Genomic DNA, 18,589 nt, shown 5'->3' on the forward strand with positions numbered 1-18,589 from the left:
CTTAGCAGCCAGCCCCGGGGCTGCCCGGGACCTACGGGGCCCTGTGGGGCTCGGAGCTCGAGGACAGGGCAGTTCCCCTGACGTGGGGTGGCCTGGCCTGGAGGGCGCGGGGCAGGGCGTTCCCACAGCACGTGAGCGTGTGGGTGTAAATGTGTGCGAAGGCACACTGGGTGTGCGAGAGTGTGCGGAGGGGCGCGTTGACCCGTGAGTGCGCGTCTGTGTCCACAGGAGTGCCTTGTGAGCGTGTGAGTGCGTCTGGTCGAGGGCCTGGCGACGTCGGGAGCTGCAGGGAACTTACAAAGTAGATGTCAGTGGCAGGCGTGTCCTCCTCATCCGAGGCCTGGCTGGCGGGCTCCGAGGCCTGGCTGGCCGTTTCTGCTTCGGCAGCAGCAGAGGCGCAGGCTGGGGAAGCCTCCACCCTGGGGACACAGGGACACGGGAGTCCTGGGGGCAGGGCTCTGGACGGCAGCCACCTGCCCCAGCCCCCGCCGCAGGGTCCTGCCTGCCTCCTCCCCTCTCATCAGCGGGGCAGCACAGACGCGAAAGACTCAGGAGGCCAAATAAAACAAAACCTCCCCATCACTGCTGAGGCCCAGGAGATAATCGGCCCTCCCGCGAACGGGTGAGCACACACCAGTGGGCGGGCAGGTCCCGGCGTCACCGTCACTCCCCGTGCGACCCTGAGGGTCCTTTCCCGTCCGAGCCTCAGTTTCCCCATCTGTGGAGGAGGGACGCCGGGCACCCACCATGGTGGGTCAGAACCTCTTTCTCCTCTTCACCGAGCACTTCCTCTGCGCCAGGCCCTTTCAGGAACCTTGCCTGAATTCACCCAGCGAGCCTCCACTGGGGAGGGGACTGCCACCCTCCTGAGTTACAGACAGGAAAGAAACTGAGGCTCCAGATGGAAAGTGAGGCGTGTCCTAAGCCGAGTGACCGGGGATGGATTCCATCTCCTGAGCAGAATGACAGGCTCTGAGATGGGGGAGCACCTCTACCCTTGGAGGGATGGGCTGTTTTGGGGGCAAAGACCGAAAGACGCGTTATGCTGTTAAGAATTCAGTTAAGGGCAAAAAAGTCACGGGTAGCAGAAGCCGCTGTGTGTGCACACACGGGTCTGTGCGTGTGAAATAAATTCTATTTTTTTTTTTTTTACTGTTTATTTGTTTTTTAAGGTTTATTTGAGAGAGAGAGAAATAGAGAGCGAGAGAGCGCGACATCAAATGTGAGAAGGGGGAGGAGGGGCAGAGAATCCCAGGCAGGCTCCGAGCCATCTGAGCAGAGCCCGATGTGGGGCTTGAGCTCACGAACCAAGAGATCACGGCTTGAGCTGAGATCAAGAGCCAGCTGCTCAACCGACTGAGCCGCCCAGGCGCCCCTCAAAATAAACCCTGGATGGCAAAGTGCAGCCTGGGAATGTGTGTCTGTGAGAGTGAAGTGAGGTCTCTCGAAACGCAATGGAAATTTTAAAAAGCACATAAAGCAGAAATCGTGGCAAAAGCAAGAAAAATTTGATCAAGATGCCAATTATAGGACCAAGCACACCAAAGAGGAGAAACCAGGATGTGACGCAACTGAATGCCATCGATCGATACATCAGACAGAGCGGCCCCAGAACTTTCCATCCCTTCACAGAGAACACACGTTGTTCACACACGCCCGCTGACCTTAAACAATGAATCCTGTGGGGCACCTGGCTGGCTCAGTGGGTTGAGCATCCGACTTCGGCTCAGGTCATGATCTCACAGTTCGTGAGTTCCAACCCCACATCGGAGTCTCTGCTCTCAGCGCAGAGCCCATCGCGGATCCTCTGTCCCCCTCTCTCTCTGCCCTTCCCCCGCTTGCATTGTCTCTCCCGCTCCCTCAAAATAAACAAACATTTAAAAAACGAAATCTGTATTGGAGCAGACAAGCTAAATGTTTTTAAAATCTACGTGGATTTTCTCGTCTGCTTCCTTCAACTTAAAGCTAAGATTAAGTACTGAAAATGTAAACAAAACAGTCTTCAAATACTCCAAAGTTGGGAAACACTCCTAAATAAATCTTGCAGCAGGGTCTCCATGGACGTGGGGGCAGATGGTTCTCTGGGGGCGTGCGGGGCAGGGCACGATTCTGGCCACAGGTGTCCCCAGACACCAGCCCCATGTCCTCTGGGGGCCAAGAGCCACTGCCTCGGGTCAGAGAGGGCGTGAGAAGCGAAATGACACGCTTCGGCAGGCCAGTATAGAAGAGCCGCTTCTCGCTGAGCCCACGGACGGCGGCATCAGCGCCGGGTGGCCCACGCGCGGCCGGGAGCGCCTCCTTGTCAGAGACACACGGGAGCCTGAACCCCCGTCTGCGCCGGAGCAGGAACGCGCACGGAAACAAACCAGGAGTCCCTGAATCGGGCACACGACACGATGGGGGAAGCGGGCTGAGCCCAGAAGGCTCCCTGGGGAGCCGGGGCCCCACTCCTGCCAGCTCGGGGCTCCACGCTGGGGACCCCAGGGGCTGAGAAAGAATCCCAGGACTGGCGCACAGCCGGCGTCTCTGCCGGAGACCCGAGGCCCCGGAGGAGCCCCTGCGCGGATCGCCCACTTCCCGCTGCCCGCGCCGTCCCTTCCAGGGCCCCATATCCGGCCCCAGAACGCGGACTCCATTACCCAGCCTGCCTCGGGGGCCAGCTGGCCACGTGGCCACGCTCAGCCAATGGGATCAGAGCAGAAGCCGAGAACAGAGTCGGGCAACGGGACGGCGGTACGCCCGCTGGCTGGTGACTCACCCCGCGTCTTCCTCCTTGGGGACCACGATCTCCACGCTGCACGCGGACTCCACCTGCACCGTGACCTGCTGCAGGTCCTCCTCCACGTGTGTCTCCTCTTGGGACCTGGAGGCAGTGGGAAGCTGCACCTCACGCTCTCTCTCTCACCGGAACTCTGCCCCCCCGGGGGTGGGGGTGGGGGTGCACCAGGCAAGCTCCAGGCCCGTGGATCTCCAGTCCTGGTGGGAAGCTGGGAGCCTCCGTGGGGTGCTCCCTCTGGGTGCCACCTGACCAGCGCCCTGAGCTGGCCCAGCTCACCCCTGAGGTCTGCAAGGGGGCAGGGACTGACCGTGACCCCAGTACCAGCAGGGGAATAATGTGTGAATGGTGGCCTGGATCCTGCCCACCCTCCCGGGGGTAGCTGGGCCCTGGCCTGGAGGTGGGGTGGTTCGGGGTGGGGGGGAGGGTTCAACGATCCAGGCCCTTGATGTAGAGGCGTCAGAACATTCCGGCAGCCAGGAATGGGACAATGTCTCCACAGAGCAACACCAGAGAGCAAAAAGGTTGTGGAGGCTGGAGGGGCAGCTGGACAGAGGGAAACGCTTTCCACCGAAAGTGCTTTATGCCATAACTTTCTTTCCAACTGGCAGGAATATTTAACCCCCAAACTAAGGAAGGCAAGCCCTACAGGTCACGTTTTAAGATTCAGCAAGAGAAACCACCCAAGTGCCCCCCGGGGGGGGGGGGGGGCGGGGGGCAGGCGAAGCCCTGTGAGGTGGAAGAGAAGCAGCGGGGGGGCTTCGCGTGCTCACAGCCGGCCTTGACCTGTAAGTGTGCACAACAAGGGGCCTGCGGTGGCACAGGCCTCTGCTTGTGTCAAGACAAAGGCAGAAACAGGCCTTGTGTACGTTTTCTCATAAGCTCATAATGTAGTTCCAGAAAGAGACAAAAAACCAAAAGACCCGTCCAGGGGTTGCCCCCATGGAAGGGAACGGGCATGGGGCAGGGGGGGCATTCACTACATTCTCTTTTGTACCCCTTCGAAGCAAAACTAATAAAATTAAAAGATCAACAGGCAGCTGCAGGGAAGGGAGTGGGAGGGTGGAAAGAATTACAAAGTGACTCAAGATTCTGTGCCGTTCTAGGCCCGAACTTAAATCCGCGCCCAGGCAAGTGGTCAGGGAGGCGGGGCTCTGGGCGGGAAGGCAGACGGGGTGCGAGGGGGAGGGGAGGAGAGAGGAAAGGCCTTGGCGGGGAGACCGTGGGGCCAGGTGGGGAGAAGCTGGGGTCTCGTCTCACCGGCCATCCTGTCCGGAAGACTGTGTGCGCCGCCTGCAGAGAGACGCAAGCAGGTGGAACCGGTGGCGGTGGCGGAGGCCGCCCGCCCCACCCGGTACGGGATGTGGCCACGCCCCCGCCTCGCGGAGGGAGACGCCCCCGGCCCCTCACCGGTACCGTGGCTGCTCTGAGGTCTCCGAGGGAGATCGCTCTGGGATGGAGAGGGACGTGGAAGACAGGGTTGTGGCGATGGAGGCGGTGGTGGCCTCCTCAAAAGATGGCGGCGTGCAGGGCAGGAGGTCGGGCCGGCCTGTGGGGAGGAGGCTGTGGGCACCTGCAGGAGCCGGTCCCCCAGGGCAAACCTTCCGGGCCTCTGGCTCCACCTGTGGCTCGGCTCACCTTCTGCACCCATGCCCCACCCCCACCTGCCACCCAACACCACGTCCTGCTGGCCAGCTTTAAGAGGGCAAATGCACTCCAATTTACCCCTGGCACAACAGCTTCCGGCAGCCCACCCGTCCTGGGGGCCCACAGGTCCTGCTCCACCTGCCCACCTCCTCGCTCACTCTGCTGCGACCACACAGGCCTCTCACTGTTCCTCCAACGCGCCAGGCCTACTACTGCCCCAGGGCCTTTGCACATGCAGTCTCTCCCTTGATGCTATTCCCCCAGACCCTCCCTGTCTGGCATCTTTAACCTGGAAACTGGGAGGGACCTTCCAAAACACCATGCCCAACCCCATCAAGTGCTTCATCCCTCTGGGTGTCTGCACGCCTGGGGATGGGGTGGGTCACCTCTCCCTCCGCAGCACTCCCCAGAGGGCTGTAGATCTCAGACTGGGATGGGGGCGGGGTCACTGTGACCCAGGCCCTTCCCATTCAAGTACCAGCTTCAGGGAACCTCTCCTCACACTGGGGTGCTCCCTGCGTCCCCTCCCCTCTCGGCCCCCCAGGGACGTCGTCTTTCCCCAGCAGCCCCCTGATCTCTCCTGTCACCGAGGCGCCCGCTCCCCAGCCTGCCCGGTCACCTTCGTCCTCCAGCGTGGGGTAGCTGCGGGCCCCCCGAAGGTCATACTGGGCATCTTCCCGCTCGCTGGGGATCTGGCTGGCCGAGAAGGCGGCCGTGGGCCCCAGGGGCTTGACAGCCAATGACGCACCACGGCCCTTCTTGGACGGGGAGGACTTCAGGGCTGTGGAGAGAGGCGCACTGGCGCTCAGGGGCTGCCTGGGAGCCCCCGACAACCCTGAGGCAGGGGCCCCCAGCCCCCATCCCTCCTTTGCGTGGAAGCCTGCTCGCCACCCCCTCGAGGCCCGCTGCCTGCACACACGGCCCCCGCTGCCCGGCCTCCGGCTCGGCCCTCAAGCCTGGGCAACGAGCCGCTGTCTTTGTGGAGAAAACCCTGCCCTGCTTTCTACCCGGCTCTGCCTCGGGAGGCACCGGGAGGCCCCCTTGTCGCAGCCCGCCGTGGCTGTGGCCTCCACTTTCAGATAGGAAACAGAAGGCCTTGGGGCGTGCAGGGCTCAGCACCAAGGGCCTGGTCTAACCCGGGACGAGTGCCTGTGGAATGCGGCCCAGCCCTTCCGGGCCCCAGCATCCTCGCCTGTTAACAACAGGGTCGGACAAGGTGGGTGAGCCCTGCAACACCCTCGGCACCGGGCCCAGCCCACCGGCCCCCGTCACGGTGTCCTCCCCGTCCCTGCTGCGAGCTCTGGCCCCGGGACGGCCGGCACAAACCCCAGCACACAGTACGTGCTCAATTCGCCTTGTGAACAGTCCTCCGGTACCTGGAGGCTGGTGAGCCCCCCGGACCACAGTGAGAATGACGCCCCAGGAGAGGTGCCAAGGCGCGGCACGCGGACGCTGATGAACAACCCACTCTCGGGAGACAATCCCACTGCCGTCAATTTCAAGCTCCCGGCTAGATGTCATTGAACGTAACGTAGCGTTGCGTTGGCTCGACGAGCCGGCTCCAGGGGACCAAGCTGGGTCATGGCCCACACAGGCCTGGCCCAGGCCGGGAGAGCAGGTAGGCACTGGGCACTTACCACCTACTGTGTGCCAGGCCCCAGGCTAGACACTGGGGACACAGAGCGACCAAGGCTGACGAGAACGCTGCCTTCTGGGGACACAGGGAGCGGGGGGCAGATGGCGGACAGACACACGGGGAGAAAGGCCCCTTCTGGGATGTGTGCCGGGATCTGGGACTCGAGGCCCAACAGACACCCAGGGGGCAAGAGCCGCCTCTGTCCTGCATCCTCCTCGACAATGCCGGGTCCCGGCTGTTGACCGGCCGCCTCCGCGTCCACCAAGGTGGTTTCCTTGGTGACGGCACGAGGCTGCAAGTGGTCCCCCTCAACGTGCACTGGTGCAGGGTCAAGCCCAGCTGCTGCGTGTGTACAGATGAGGAAGCTGAGGCACAGAGCGGGGCATCGCTTGCTGGAGGTCACCCCGGCAGGAGGCGGTGCAGCCAGGACTCGAGCTCAGACGGTGGGCCCCAGGCCCTGCGCTGGGCCCCGTGAGGGTGGTGCCCTGACTCTCCCGTTCTCTGGACCGAGTCCCTGACCGAGGCCCGAGGATGGCCGAGTAGCGGGAGGTGACCCTGTGGGCTCGCTCGGCTCTTGGCCGCCCTGCCTCCCGTCTCTGCACCCCGGGGGCCCTCCTGCCCAAAGTGCCTGGGAGGCTCACAGGAGTTCTTCCGGAAGACCGTGTTGCTCATGAACTTGAAGAAGCGCTCTGCGTAGAAGCTGGGCCGGTGGACAGAGACGGTGTCCTGGGAAGAGAAACGAGGGCCCGAGGGCAGAAGGGCGTGAGTGCCGTGGTCCCAGCAGGAGCTCCCCGGGTCCCACAGGACAGCCTAGGGCACAGGCCGGCGGCGGGGCAGAGCCGCCCGTGTGGAGAGGGGACTGGATCCCCAGCACGGGGCTTCCTGGATGGCCCTGGGGGTCAGGTGACGGTGGCAGAGGGCAGGGTGGGAGGGAGACTCCGCCATCATAAACCCGTCTGTATTTCTAGTCCTTTGAACCATGGGAAGCAACAGCTACTCAAAGAGGTAGACGAATGAACGTCGAAACACGGAAACCAGAGCAATTCTCTGAGAGCGAGTCTCAACAAAGGACGGCTGGACGCCTGTTTTGTAAGTGACGGCTGGTGGTGCACGGCCACGCCTGAGGTGGGGACAGGCGGCCGCTGGTGTCCCTCGGTCCCAGCGCTCGTGTGGGGTGATGCCGGGCTCCCCTCTCGGCTTGTCTCCTTGTCTGCACGACAGGGAGGCTAGAGGCTGCCACTCTCGCCGGATACAACGGCACCCCGCCCCCCCCATGCCAGGAGCCCCCCCCCCCCCCCGGGGGTGATGACCACAGGTGCCCCCAGACAGGGCCCGGGTCCTCCTCCTGCTGTAAGGTAACAGAACCCACAGGGGACTCACGGCCTCCAGGGTGAAAACTACACGTCCCATCCTCGCTGCAGCGAGGCGTGACCGCAGGACCGCGTTCTGAGAGGTGGTGGGGGAGACGAGGCAGTGACAGCCTCCGCCCTCTCCTCTGCCTGGAGTGCCCTGTGGGGGGCCAGCCGCGTGGGCCACGCCCAGGAGTGTGCAGCGCCAGGCAGAAGCAGCCGGCCCTGGACTCCACGGGCCACCCCACCTGCCCCAGACTGGTCACGCCTGTACGGCTACGCTGACCACCGTTTGGGCCCCCAAACCCGAGCAGCCTCGGTAGGCCTTGCACTGCTTCTGGCTGCCATGGCTTCGTGACGCCGTGAGAGGGCTCCTGCCACTTGGCCCTTCTTGGTGCTCCTTCTGGAAGCTCCCATCTGGACCGTCCAAACACTCTCTGAGGGGTGTTGGGGGCCGGCTGGGTTCTGGACTTTACAGACCGCACGCACGCAGACAGCCCTTAGCATTTCAGTAAGAATCGGTCTGAAGGGAGCCATGGGAGGACAGGCGTGCATCGAGGCCCCAGCCAGCTCGTCAGCCCAACCGGACCGGGGCGCTAGGGCTGCTGTCGCAGCTGCACCCTGTTTGGTCCCCAACAGCTGGCCTGCCCGTGGGTGTGGCCAGTGCCCGAGCCCCCTCCGTCTTGCGCGTTTCCAGACTGCTCTTTGCCTAGCTGGCCCCTGACTCTCCCAGTCAGGCGGTCTTTGGGAATCCTCCCAGCTCAGCTTGGGCGTCCTCTCCTCCGAGAAGCCCTTCCGTGCCCTTCACAGTGGCTCAGACCCCACTGCCGGACGGCCTACGGCTAGCTGCCTGCCCTCTCCCGTCTTGACCCGGACCCCTTGGCCTGTGACTGCCGGGGCACACGGCCGCACCCACGGGACACTGGCTCCGGGAAGGGAGGCCCGTGTTTCTCGGCTCTGGAGCACCTGTGCCTGGCCCCGGGAGACCAGCACGTCTGTGGACTGACGCGTGAAGGCACAATGCTCACCCCGTCGTGGACAAGAGCCTTCCAGGTGTGTTCCAGCTTCTTGATGAACCTGCAGAGAAAACGAGTGAACCAAAGTGGTCCTCTAGTGGGGCGGTCCCGTCCCCAGGGGACACTGGGCCATGTCTGGGGACTGGGTGTGCTCCTGGCACCAAGTGGGTGGGAGGGCCCTGGTCCAGAGGAACTGAGATGCCTCAGCCAGAGGCCACCTCCCTCTTTGGCGCCCTCTGTTCCGCTCCCCGCCTGCTGGTGGCTCCTACCGCTGCTACTCTTAGAGAGGAAGTGAAAAGGCCGTGGTGCTTGGCCCTCGGTGGGGGCCATATGGCAGCACCCCCAGAGTACGGCCTTCCTCTCTCATGGCCCAGGCTGAGCCCGGGTCCTCTCTGCTGGAATCCGTGGCCTGCACTGCGGCTCTAACTAGATCCCTCCACACCTGGGCTGGGGAGAACGTTGCCTCCTCCAGGCAGCCTTCCTGGACACCCCCTAGTCTATGGGGTGGGGGAAGGGTCCTCTTCTCAGCACCCACCCCCGCGGGACACCCCTGCCCCAGGATAGGCTTGTGGCTGCCTGACACACGCTGGCCCACCCTCCTTGCCCCCACTCAAGAGCCTCCGCAGAAACCCTGGTCTGACACCTCCAAAGTTTCCCGGGGCGCCTGCGTGGCTCAGCTGGTTAAGCGCCCCACTCTTGACTTCAGCTCAGGTCACGATCTCACGGTTGGTGAGTTCGAGCCCCGAGTTGGGCTCTGTGCCGACAGCCTGGAGCCTGTTTGGGATTTTCTCTCTGCTTCTTCCCTGCTCACTCTATCTCTCAACATTAATAAGTAAACATTAAAGATCTCCACTCCTGCTCTGAACCCAGAGAGATGTCCCCATGGAAGACATCTGCCCCTGAGTAGGAAAACAACAGGCTGCGAATACTAGTGTTTGACGGGCAGGAGCCCAATTTCATATTTAGGAAAAAAATCACCCAAGCCCACCCAGTGGGCTTCCTGAGGGGGTGGACATGGGAAATGGGGACCGCCACGCCCAGGGTCCCCTCTGTCCTGTCGGGAATGTGCATAATGAACGCATTCCGCTCTCAGGATGGAAAACTAAGACTAAGAAATGCTCGTCTCCAAGACCTCATGCGGGTCAAGGCATGGGTAACGAGGTGGCCCACACCCCAGCTTTTAAACCGCAGGTGAGGCTGGGGTATCTGTTCCTTCGGCTCTGCCGCACTTGAGACCCCCACGACATGGGGCCCCGGCCACGAGCATTTACTTCTGCCCATCGTAGGAGCCGTCCCGAGATGCTGTGCTCTGCGGCCACGGGCGCTTCTGTCCTGCGCACTTTAGCCCGGCACCTGGCACGCGGTCGGCGCTCAGCAGACAGGGCTGGACCGGCGGGCGACACCCCACCCACCCCGCATGCCCCACGCCAGCCCCAACCCCGAAGGTGGAGTCACCCGGTCGGGGACCGAACGCCTCCCTCGAGGCCTCAGGGGCCGGCAGCCAATCAGGAGCCTTCCCGGGGCCGAGGAGGCTCTGTCTGCGGGCAGCAGGTGCACCGCTTCTGTGGGCGAGTGAGGGGGGCAGGGGGCACCCACCTGTACGACTGCAGAATGTCAATGATGCCAATATGCAGCAAAAGGCGCTCCCCTCGGCCGTTCACGGCGGGAATCCCGCCCATCCTGGGGAGAGAGGGCGGGAGCGCGGTCAACACCCCCCAGGGCCACACCGCTGCGGGCAGGGGCGGGGGGGACAGGAGCGCCATCAACACCCCACGGAGCCACACCGCTGGCGGGGGCGGGGTGGGGGGCCCAGAGCCCGGCCCGGGAGAAGCTGAAGGAGCCGGAGCCCACGTGCTCCTGTAGGCGGCAGCTTGGCTGGGGCCGAGCTGCCGTCAGACACGCGAGGCTGGAAGCTGGAGGCTGGCGAGGGGTCTGGCCCCCCCACACCCGTGCGCACGCACACGCTCACCCCGGGCGGGGCCCCCAGTGCTTCTGGGTCCCGTCTGGGGAGTTAGTCGCTTCACTCAGCCCCAGGCCCACACGTGCCCGGCCCGGCATGGTTAGTGAGGCCACACGACGCAGCGACTGTCCTCAAGTCCCCATGACCCCAGACCCGCCAGGCCCGGGCCCTGCAGGCTCTGCGCACCGCACTCCACGCACTGCCCAGCTCACCTGCGCACCCCGCCATCCCGCCAGGCCTGGCACAGACCCTACAAACGCCAACACAGTGGAGGTCGGGCCAAGCCACCAGACCTCTGCAGGTGTCGCCTCGCCTGGTCAGGGCGTCAGGGCTCCTCCCCCGTCCTCCCCAGCTGTGAGCCCCCGTCTCCCTCGCGGACACTGGGGGGTTATGCCCCCCTCCTCCAGGGCCCCCGTGCTGGTTCCCGGCACGCTCAGTCTCGACACCCTGTCTACAGAAGCTGTTCCCACCGGGGTACTGTCCTCCTCAAGCACTCGACGATGTCTGGAGACGTCTGAGGCCCTCACGACTGGGGTGTCCTGGCATGGGGGGGGTGGGGGGTGCCCTGCCACGGCGGGGGGGGGGAGGGATGCTGCTCCAGCCCTATAGCGCTCAGGACGCCCCAGAGAACGACCCGGCCCAGCGTGCACAGTGCCGGGGGCGGGGCGGACACCCCACGAGTCTGTCTCGGGCAGGAGGCACGGCCCTCTCTGAGACTGTGACCTCGGCCTCCACCACAGGGGCCTGTTCTCCCCGGGGCTCTGGGTTCGGCCCCCTGCTGTAGGTGTTGCCTCGTCCCCGGCCCTCAACACCCCTACAGCTCTGCTTCAGATGGCGGCGCTTTAACCTGCTCTGGGGTCCGGCAGGGGGAGGGGGCATCTGTGTTTCCCACACGGATGGCCACGGGCCTCAGTCCGCGGACAGACTGAGCCGCAACGCCCCGGTCATCACCCGGCCGGGGGGCTGTGCGTCCACCTGTGACCCTCGCGGGGCCTGGCGGGCAGACTCCGCTGCTCCGAATCACAAACCGGGAACCAGCCACACGCGGGCTTCTGGACGCGCCTGCTCCGCGTCTCTTGCCCTCGCGGCCAACTTTCCCTGCCCGCCTCACCCCCGAGGGCCCCACGGCCCCGGGTCACCTACGTGTCGTCCGACTCGATGGCCTCCCCGCGCGCGGCCCCGCCCTGGATGGACTCCATGGCCGTGGAGTAGAGGGCCTTCTGGCCCAGCGGCCGCTTCTCGTCCGCGGTGCTCTGGGCGCCCTCGGCCTGCCGCTCCCGCTCCTGCTGGTCGATGTTGTGCACGCCCAGGAGCAGGCTGTAGTCCATGATCTTGAAGCTCTCCAGCACCTGCCGGGGGTGGGGCCGACAGGTCACGCTCCCGGTGCCCGGCCCCCCACGACCCCAAGCTGCGTCGGGGTCTGCGCCCACTCGTCCCCCACAGCCTCGCAGGGGGCCTGTCCGGACCCCCATGTCACGGATGGCCAGGAGACCAAGGGGTCAGGGGCAAGGGGCCAGGCCACGTGGCAGGCAGTGGGACCCGAGGCGTGGCATCCACACAGGGGCCAGGGCGTTTCCTTCCTCCTGACAGAGTCCAGCCGCGCCACACACAAGGCCCGCTCCTGGCCCCCGGGGCTCGGACACCGGGGCTCAGGGAAGCCCGAGGTCCTGAGAGGTCTGGGGGGGGGTCCTCGGGCAAGGTCGTGCAAAGTTTTCCAAGAGGCCTAGGGGCCTGGGGGCCTCGGGTTTCGAGCCTGCTCCCCGAGACTAGATGAGATCTCTAGTCCAGGGGAGCAGGCTCGAAACCCCCCCAGGTCACAGGGGGTGGAGGAGACCACGAGGACAAGCGGGGGCAAGGGGGTCCGTGGGCCCGAGGCTCACGCTGCACTCGCTTCCACCAGCGTCCCCGTTTCACAGACGGGACAACCGAGGCCCAGAGAGGCGAGGGACCCTGAACTGCCCCCCCCCTCGCACTCTGCTCTGGGCTCCTCCCCTGCACGGGGGGGGGGTAGGTGGGCATGGCGGCCTCACCAGGCAGTCCCGTTGCAGCGTCTTGACAAGGGCGGAGAAGGTGTCTGCGTCGAGCAGGAGCCCCTCGGGCATGTCCTGGATGAAGTCCAGGTCCTTGTAGGTGGGAATGCTCTTCTCCTTCTCCTTCTTGCTGGCCCGCCGCTTGTACGTGGAGCCCTTGAGGTCGAACTTGAGGTGCATCTTGACAACGCGCGGCAGGATGTTGTTCATGACCACCACGCGGATGTTCTTGCCGCCCGACTGCACGCAGTACAGCCCGTAAAACTTGGGCAGCAGCGTCCGCGGGTTCTGGTTGAGGTTCTGGGAGGCGGAGGAGGAGGGCGGGGCTGGAGGACAGTCGCCACGGCCGCCGTCACCGGCACACTCTGTGCAGGGCCACCTCCAGGAAGCCCTCCCTGACCAGCCCCCCCCCACCTGGGCCAGCCCCGCACTCCGCCCTCCCAGCGATCTGACGTGAGCCAGGTTCCAGCAGATGAGATCTTGCGGGTGTCAGGGGCTGGCTTCCCCCCAGGCCAGACCCAGGTGCCCCACCTCCCCAGCCTGGGGTGACACGGGGTCACGGCTTCCAGGCACAGTCCAGGACAAGGGTTGGCAAACTCTGAATACGGGACCAAGTCCAACTACCCACTCGTTCTCACGTGGCCAGCGGTTAAGCTATGAGTGGCTTTATGTTGTTAAAAAAGTTGGGGAGAAAAAAGGAAAGTAGCGTTCTGTGACGTGTGAAAACGACACGAACTTGACATTTCAGTGTCAGTAAAGGAAGTTATCCAGGCACGTGGAGCCTGTCCATGGGGCTTCCCTGCGGTGACAGCAGGGCTGAGCTATGGAGGTAGGTGCTGCCTGGGTCACAAAGCCCCAACATTTACCGGACGGTTCTTTACAGGAAGCTTGCCGACCCTTGACCGTGGGGGCCAGGGGCCCCCTGAGCATCATGCACTATGAATGAGACGCCCCGGGGGGAGAGGGGCCACAATCCGAACAGAGCTGCCCAGAAAGGCCTATCCGCACCCCTGCCAGGTGCCTGGTCACGACCCTTGCCCACTCCTGCTTCCACTCCCACCCAGGGATCTGAGCCGCCCTTTCAGGCTGTGAGTCACACAGGGAATGGGAAGTGTCCCGGCAGCTGGTCCTTTGTGACATGCCAGCTGGTGGTCCGGCCTCCCTCCCCCACGCCTGAGTCACCAGCTACCAAGACACAGGTCTCAATTTCTGGGCTCCGTGACTCAGGGGTGTCGGTGGGGAGAAGGGGGTGGGGAGAAGGGATGGGGAGTGAAGGCTGGGCCCGCCCCCGCCCCCGCCCCCACTCCCCCCACCCCCAGGGAAGGCCATGAGGGTTTAGATGGCAAGTCCTGCTTGCCCAGTGTTGAAGCACCACGTGGTGGTGCTGGGGGGGGGGGGGGGGGGTTGTGAAGGCGAGGCTCAGGAAGACTTCCCATGGCCTGCCCAAAAAGGGTCTCCCGGACCCCATCTGCCCAAATTCCTTAGCCTCAGAGCCCGTTGCTGCTATTGAACCCGCTCCCAACAGGAAAGGAGCTGGGGGCGGGGCGGGGCGGGGTTGCAGGGCGGGGCTCCTCACCATGTAGGGGTGAGGACGGGGCGGAGCTGCGGGGAAGGGGGGGGCCATCAACATAGGGGGCGAGGGCGGGGTCCCTCACCCTGTAGGAGCCAGGGGCGGGGCTCCTCACTGTGTAGGGGCAGGGGAGGGGCGGAGGTGGATCGGGCCGCAGGGCGAGGTTCCTCAGCATGTAGGGGGCGGGGCAAAAGTGGGCGGGGCTCCTCACTGTGTAGGGGCAGGGGAGGGGCGGAGGTGGGTTGGGCCGCAGGGCGGGGCTCCTCAGCAGGTAGGAGCGGGGGCGGGGTGGGGCGGGGCTGCTCACCATGTAGGGGGCGGGGCGGAGCTCCTCGCCAGGTAGGGGGAAGGGGCGGGGCGGAGGTGGGACAGAGCTCCTCACCATGTAGGGGCGGGGCAAAAGTGGGGCGGGGCTGCAGGGCGGGGCTCCTCACCGTGTAGGGGCAGGGAAGGGGCGGAGGTGGGTCGGGCCGCAGGGCGGGGCTCCTCGGCACGTAGGGGGTGGGGGGGCGGGGTGGGGCGGGGCTGCAGGGCGGGGCTCCTCACCATGTAGTAGCCGGGTAACAGCTTCTGAAGGAACTCGGCCTCCTTGTGCATCACCGTCTTGATGATGAACTCGTCGTCACTGGTGACGTAGAACAGGGAGCCGCTGGCGCCGGGGTTGGACAGCTCGATCAGTGGCTCGTTGCACAGCGAGTACTGGGGGGGCAGTGAGTGGGCAGGTGGGTCGCTGACACCCCACACGCCCAGCGTCTAGCGGACAGCTCTGGAACAGGTCACTGTCAGCCTCCTTTCACAGATGAAGAAATACGCTCAGAGAGGGAAACTGACACGCCTGAGGCCACACAGCAAGGAATTGAACCGCGGGCTAATCTGCAGCCTGGGTGCCGATCTCCTAGGGCACGGTCCCTCTCCTGTTGGTAACAGACACCCAGTCGTGCTGGGTTGTGCACCCATGTGGCCAAGACTCACTGCCCAACCTTCCCCGCAGCTAGGTGAGGCCACAACAGTCAACTCTGGTCAACGAGCCTGTAGAAGCTTCTGAATCCCTAATCAGGTGACAAACGCTGGTGCCGCTCCCTCCTTCCCATCCACTTCCCACCTGGAAAGCTGATGTGACAGCTGGAACCCCAGCAGCCATGCTGGACCACAAGACAACCTTTGGTACGGATGCCACGCACAAGAACAGCTGAGAGGGGAGCCTGTCTCTCTGGCGAGCAACCCCAACCACGGCCCCCAGCACACCCTTCTCTTCCCCATCTTCTCTTCCATGGACATCGGCTTTCTTCCGTGCTTGCTGTCCATCAGCCCCACACGCCCTCCCCACCAACAAACAGTAAACTCTGTGGACCCAGGGATTTTTAAGCATTTTGCTCACAGAGGGTCCCCAGCACCCATGACAGAGCCCAGCATACAGCAGGTGCCTGGTCTGTTAAGAAGCCAAGGAAAGTGAGGCCCTTGCAGGCTGCTGCCCCTGGGCCTTTTCAGCTATTGAGCCACAGAGGTATTTTTTGGGATTAAGGCTGTTTGGGTTGGGTTTCTGTCCCCTGCGCTCCCGAAGTCCTGACTGAGTGTCGCTGGTATATGACAGGGACGAGGCCACAGCATGCTCCCCCCTGGGCCACAGGGTAAATGCCGAGGGAACACTTACTGCATCGCTGGGTGTTAAGGACCCTAACCCGATGCCCCAGCAGTCAGCACGCCCTGGCTGGACAAAGACCCTGGGAAGATCGGGCGCCCCCACCCGCTGCCCGGCCACGGCCGAGCCCAGGACGAGCCGTGGTCCAGCAAGCTGTGGTGCTGTGCAAACTCTGGGCTGTGGCCCGGTGTCCCCGGCACCGGGCAGTTAGTCGGGGGCCGGCTGTGGGTGGGATGGGCACACACCAGAGGCATGACCCCCCCAGGGACCACGGGCGCCATCCTGGAAGAAAGAGGGGTCCGAGGCCACAGCTGTTGCCCCTACACCTGCGACCTAGTGCCGACCACAAGGACAACAGCCCCACCTCTAACTGCTGGTGCGCTCGTGCTGTCGGGTAACCTCGGGGGGGCGGGGGGGGCGGGGGCAAGAGGTCTCCCCTGTCCGTGCCTCAGGGGAGCGGAGCCAACAGCCAGGCCACTCAGGGGGAATATGCTGGCAGTCCCCAACGTGGTGACCGGCGCCGAAACGGGCACCAGGCTGGAGCAGGGCTGACGCAAGCCTGTTAATAAGACAGGACGTGCGGATGCCCGGAAGCCGGTCCAGGACAGGCTGCCCGGCCATCTGGACTGTGGGGGCGACGGTGCGGGGAGCCGCGTGGGGGCCCGGCCCAGGGCTGTCGGCGGAGGGGAGCCGAGTCAGCGGGCCTCCCAGCTGTGCTGGCCGCAGACAGCAAGGAGGCAGCTCAGGGAGGCGGTGGGTCGTGCGGGGGGAGACAGGTCCAGTTTGCAGCCAGCGCGGCCCTCTGTCCGTCCTGCTCCGCCCACAGCCACGAGGCCCCCGCACCCTCGGAAACAGAGGCCCAGGCCCAGGCTGCCTGTGCTCTCCCTCCTCACCCCCACCTCCCCCCACCCTGCCCTGGAAGGACAGCAGCGAGGGGCGTCCTGGGCCTCGGGAGCCCGCCGGGAACAGGGAAACCCCAAGGCCTTACAGCTGGCCCCAGCTGGCGGGAGAGGAGGAGAGGAGGAGAGATGAGCGCCGAAGGGGGACTGCGCAGCTTTGCACAAAAGAAGTCTGTGAGCAGAGAACGGTCTGGAAGCAATGCCGGCAGCCGCTACCCTCAGGGAGAGGCCTGGGGGGGCAGCGTACAGGGCTCAGGCCTCACGGGGTCCTGGCTGCAGAGGAGGCAGCGGTGACACAGGCAGACTTCCCAGCCAAGAGGCCACCGGCCACCGGGACAGCGTCACGGGCAGACGACCCCAGGCATGCCCCCTCTCCCCTCAGTGCCCAGGGTGGGCGCCCGTGGCCCGAGGCCGGCCGTCTGCAGCCCCCGCCCCCACGCGTGTCCCCCGCCTCCCCCGGCCGCTGCCCTGCTGTCCTGAGCCGAAGTCAACACCGGGTCAGCCCAGGGCTCTCACAGTGATGGTGGGCGAGCCCCCACAAAACTCAGGACCACGGCGGCCACCACAGAAGTCTCTGGAGCCGAGGTGATGCCCACGGCCCACAGGGACCCGGCCGGGAAGAGAGAGGAACCGAGGGACCAGAGCTGATAAATGGGGGCAGTGATGCTGTCTGGGTGCACCATCCAGCCGTGTCAGAGCTCCCCACCCCCGCCGCGGGAGGGCCTCTTGGATCCAGGGGCCCTGGCCACCCCGTCGCTGCAAACAGGGCAGGTCTTGAAGAGGACAGAGGACACCTGCTGAGCACCCACTCAAGGCCGAGACAGGCCCTCGGCCGTCGCCCTGTGTCCACTCCGCCGCCAGGACCAGCTTGGGTCCGCTCCCCACCAGCACACACCGAGGCCGCATCACCACCGCCACGGCGAGCGCCACAGGTGTCCCCTTTCCCTCCCGAGACCTAAAACCGAGGTCACCCAGGTCACCCCTACTACGGAACCACCAGGCTGGCTTCACTCCGAGGAGGCTGCGGGACCAAAGGGAACGTCGTTAGGGGCTGCGGTGGAGGCCAGAGGGGGAGCACGACACGGACGCTGTGGTCAGAGGACCAGGCCTCGGCCCTGGCAAGGGGCGCCGTGACTTCTGGGCGCCCGGACGTGCCCACGGCCGGAGCAAATGGTGCTCTCTCTGCAGGGACACGGCCGCGGCTGAGGGCACAGCTTTCCCGCAGACTAAGAACCCAGGGGAGAGTGAGGCCAAGTACCTCCCGACACGCAGGGAGACGAGTCACTGCAGGTGAGAGCCAGCAGGCCCACAGGCCGAGCCCCAGGGACAGCAGACGGTGGAAGGATCACACAGAGTCTATCCAACGGTCACGGACACGCTCTTGCCCGGGGAGTAAGGCTTCCCGAACACAAAGTCGCAAACCGGTGACCGGGCAAACTCGAAACAGACCCGCCAGACCCTCCCCAAGTGCGGACTGACCCACCCGGGTGACGAGCCCCGTGTGCAGGCGAGATGTAACTTTCAAGAGTCCTGATCGTTCACTGTGAGATCAAAGGGTAGGGCCTAGGTTCTGATTTTTCTAAACGTTTATTTATTTGTTTTGAGAGAGAGAGACAGAGAGCAGCGGAGGGGCAGAGAGAGAGGGAGAGAGAGAGGATCCCAAGCAGGTTCAGTGCGCTCAAGCATGGAGCCCGACATGGGGCTCGAACCCACGAACCATGAGATCGTGACCTGAGCCGAGACCGAGAGTCGACGCTTAACCAACTGAACCCCCAGACGCTCCAAGATTATTCTAATTTGATAGAGACTAAAACCACACCAGGACTGAGGGGGCGCTCTGAACTGGTCCCCACGACCCACCTCCTCCCGAAGGGAGCCGTGACATGTGACGCGCCTCTAACCCACAGACGTGGCAGAGGGGACAGGACACTCCTGTCGCTCACGCTCTGACCGAGAGGCCCGCAGGGATGGAACGGAAGCCCCAGCCGATGGGCGAGGAGGGGGTCCCGCCAATATCACCGTGGAGCTGGAAGCAGACCCTCCCCCAGTCCGGTGCCCCACGAGGCT

The 18,589-nt window shown here is 64.6% G+C and overlaps 1 protein-coding gene across 7 annotated transcripts in view; it reads right to left on the bottom strand.

Annotated features, from left to right (window-relative positions):
• Positions 1 to 18,589, bottom strand: part of PIP5K1C (phosphatidylinositol-4-phosphate 5-kinase type 1 gamma) — a 49,855-nt gene that overhangs the window by 6,701 nt on the left and 24,565 nt on the right. For 4 of the 7 annotated variants that reach the window (XM_078443626.2, XM_078443623.2, XM_078443620.2 and 1 more), the window contains exons 6-16: positions 14,531 to 14,683; positions 12,415 to 12,714; positions 11,528 to 11,733; positions 10,021 to 10,104; positions 8,437 to 8,485; positions 6,701 to 6,785; positions 5,043 to 5,204; positions 4,187 to 4,349; positions 4,037 to 4,069; positions 2,759 to 2,863; positions 299 to 419 (exon numbers count right to left, since the gene is read on the bottom strand). In XM_078443626.2, coding sequence (XP_078299752.1) covers positions 299 to 419; positions 2,759 to 2,863; positions 4,037 to 4,069; positions 4,187 to 4,349; positions 5,043 to 5,204; positions 6,701 to 6,785; positions 8,437 to 8,485; positions 10,021 to 10,104; positions 11,528 to 11,733; positions 12,415 to 12,714; positions 14,531 to 14,683 — 1,461 coding nt within the window. The remainder of the gene's footprint in view (positions 1 to 298; positions 420 to 2,758; positions 2,864 to 4,036; positions 4,070 to 4,186; positions 4,350 to 5,042; positions 5,205 to 6,700; positions 6,786 to 8,436; positions 8,486 to 10,020; positions 10,105 to 11,527; positions 11,734 to 12,414; positions 12,715 to 14,530; positions 14,684 to 18,589) is intronic. The other 3 variants (XM_078443624.2, XM_078443622.2, XM_078443621.2) reach the window with 2 other exon arrangements.

The sequence above is a fragment of the Panthera onca genome, chromosome A2, assembly GCF_046562875.1.
Source record: "Panthera onca isolate mPanOnc1 chromosome A2, mPanOnc1 haplotype 2, whole genome shotgun sequence".
NCBI classification, from domain to species: Eukaryota; Metazoa; Chordata; class Mammalia; order Carnivora; family Felidae; genus Panthera; species Panthera onca.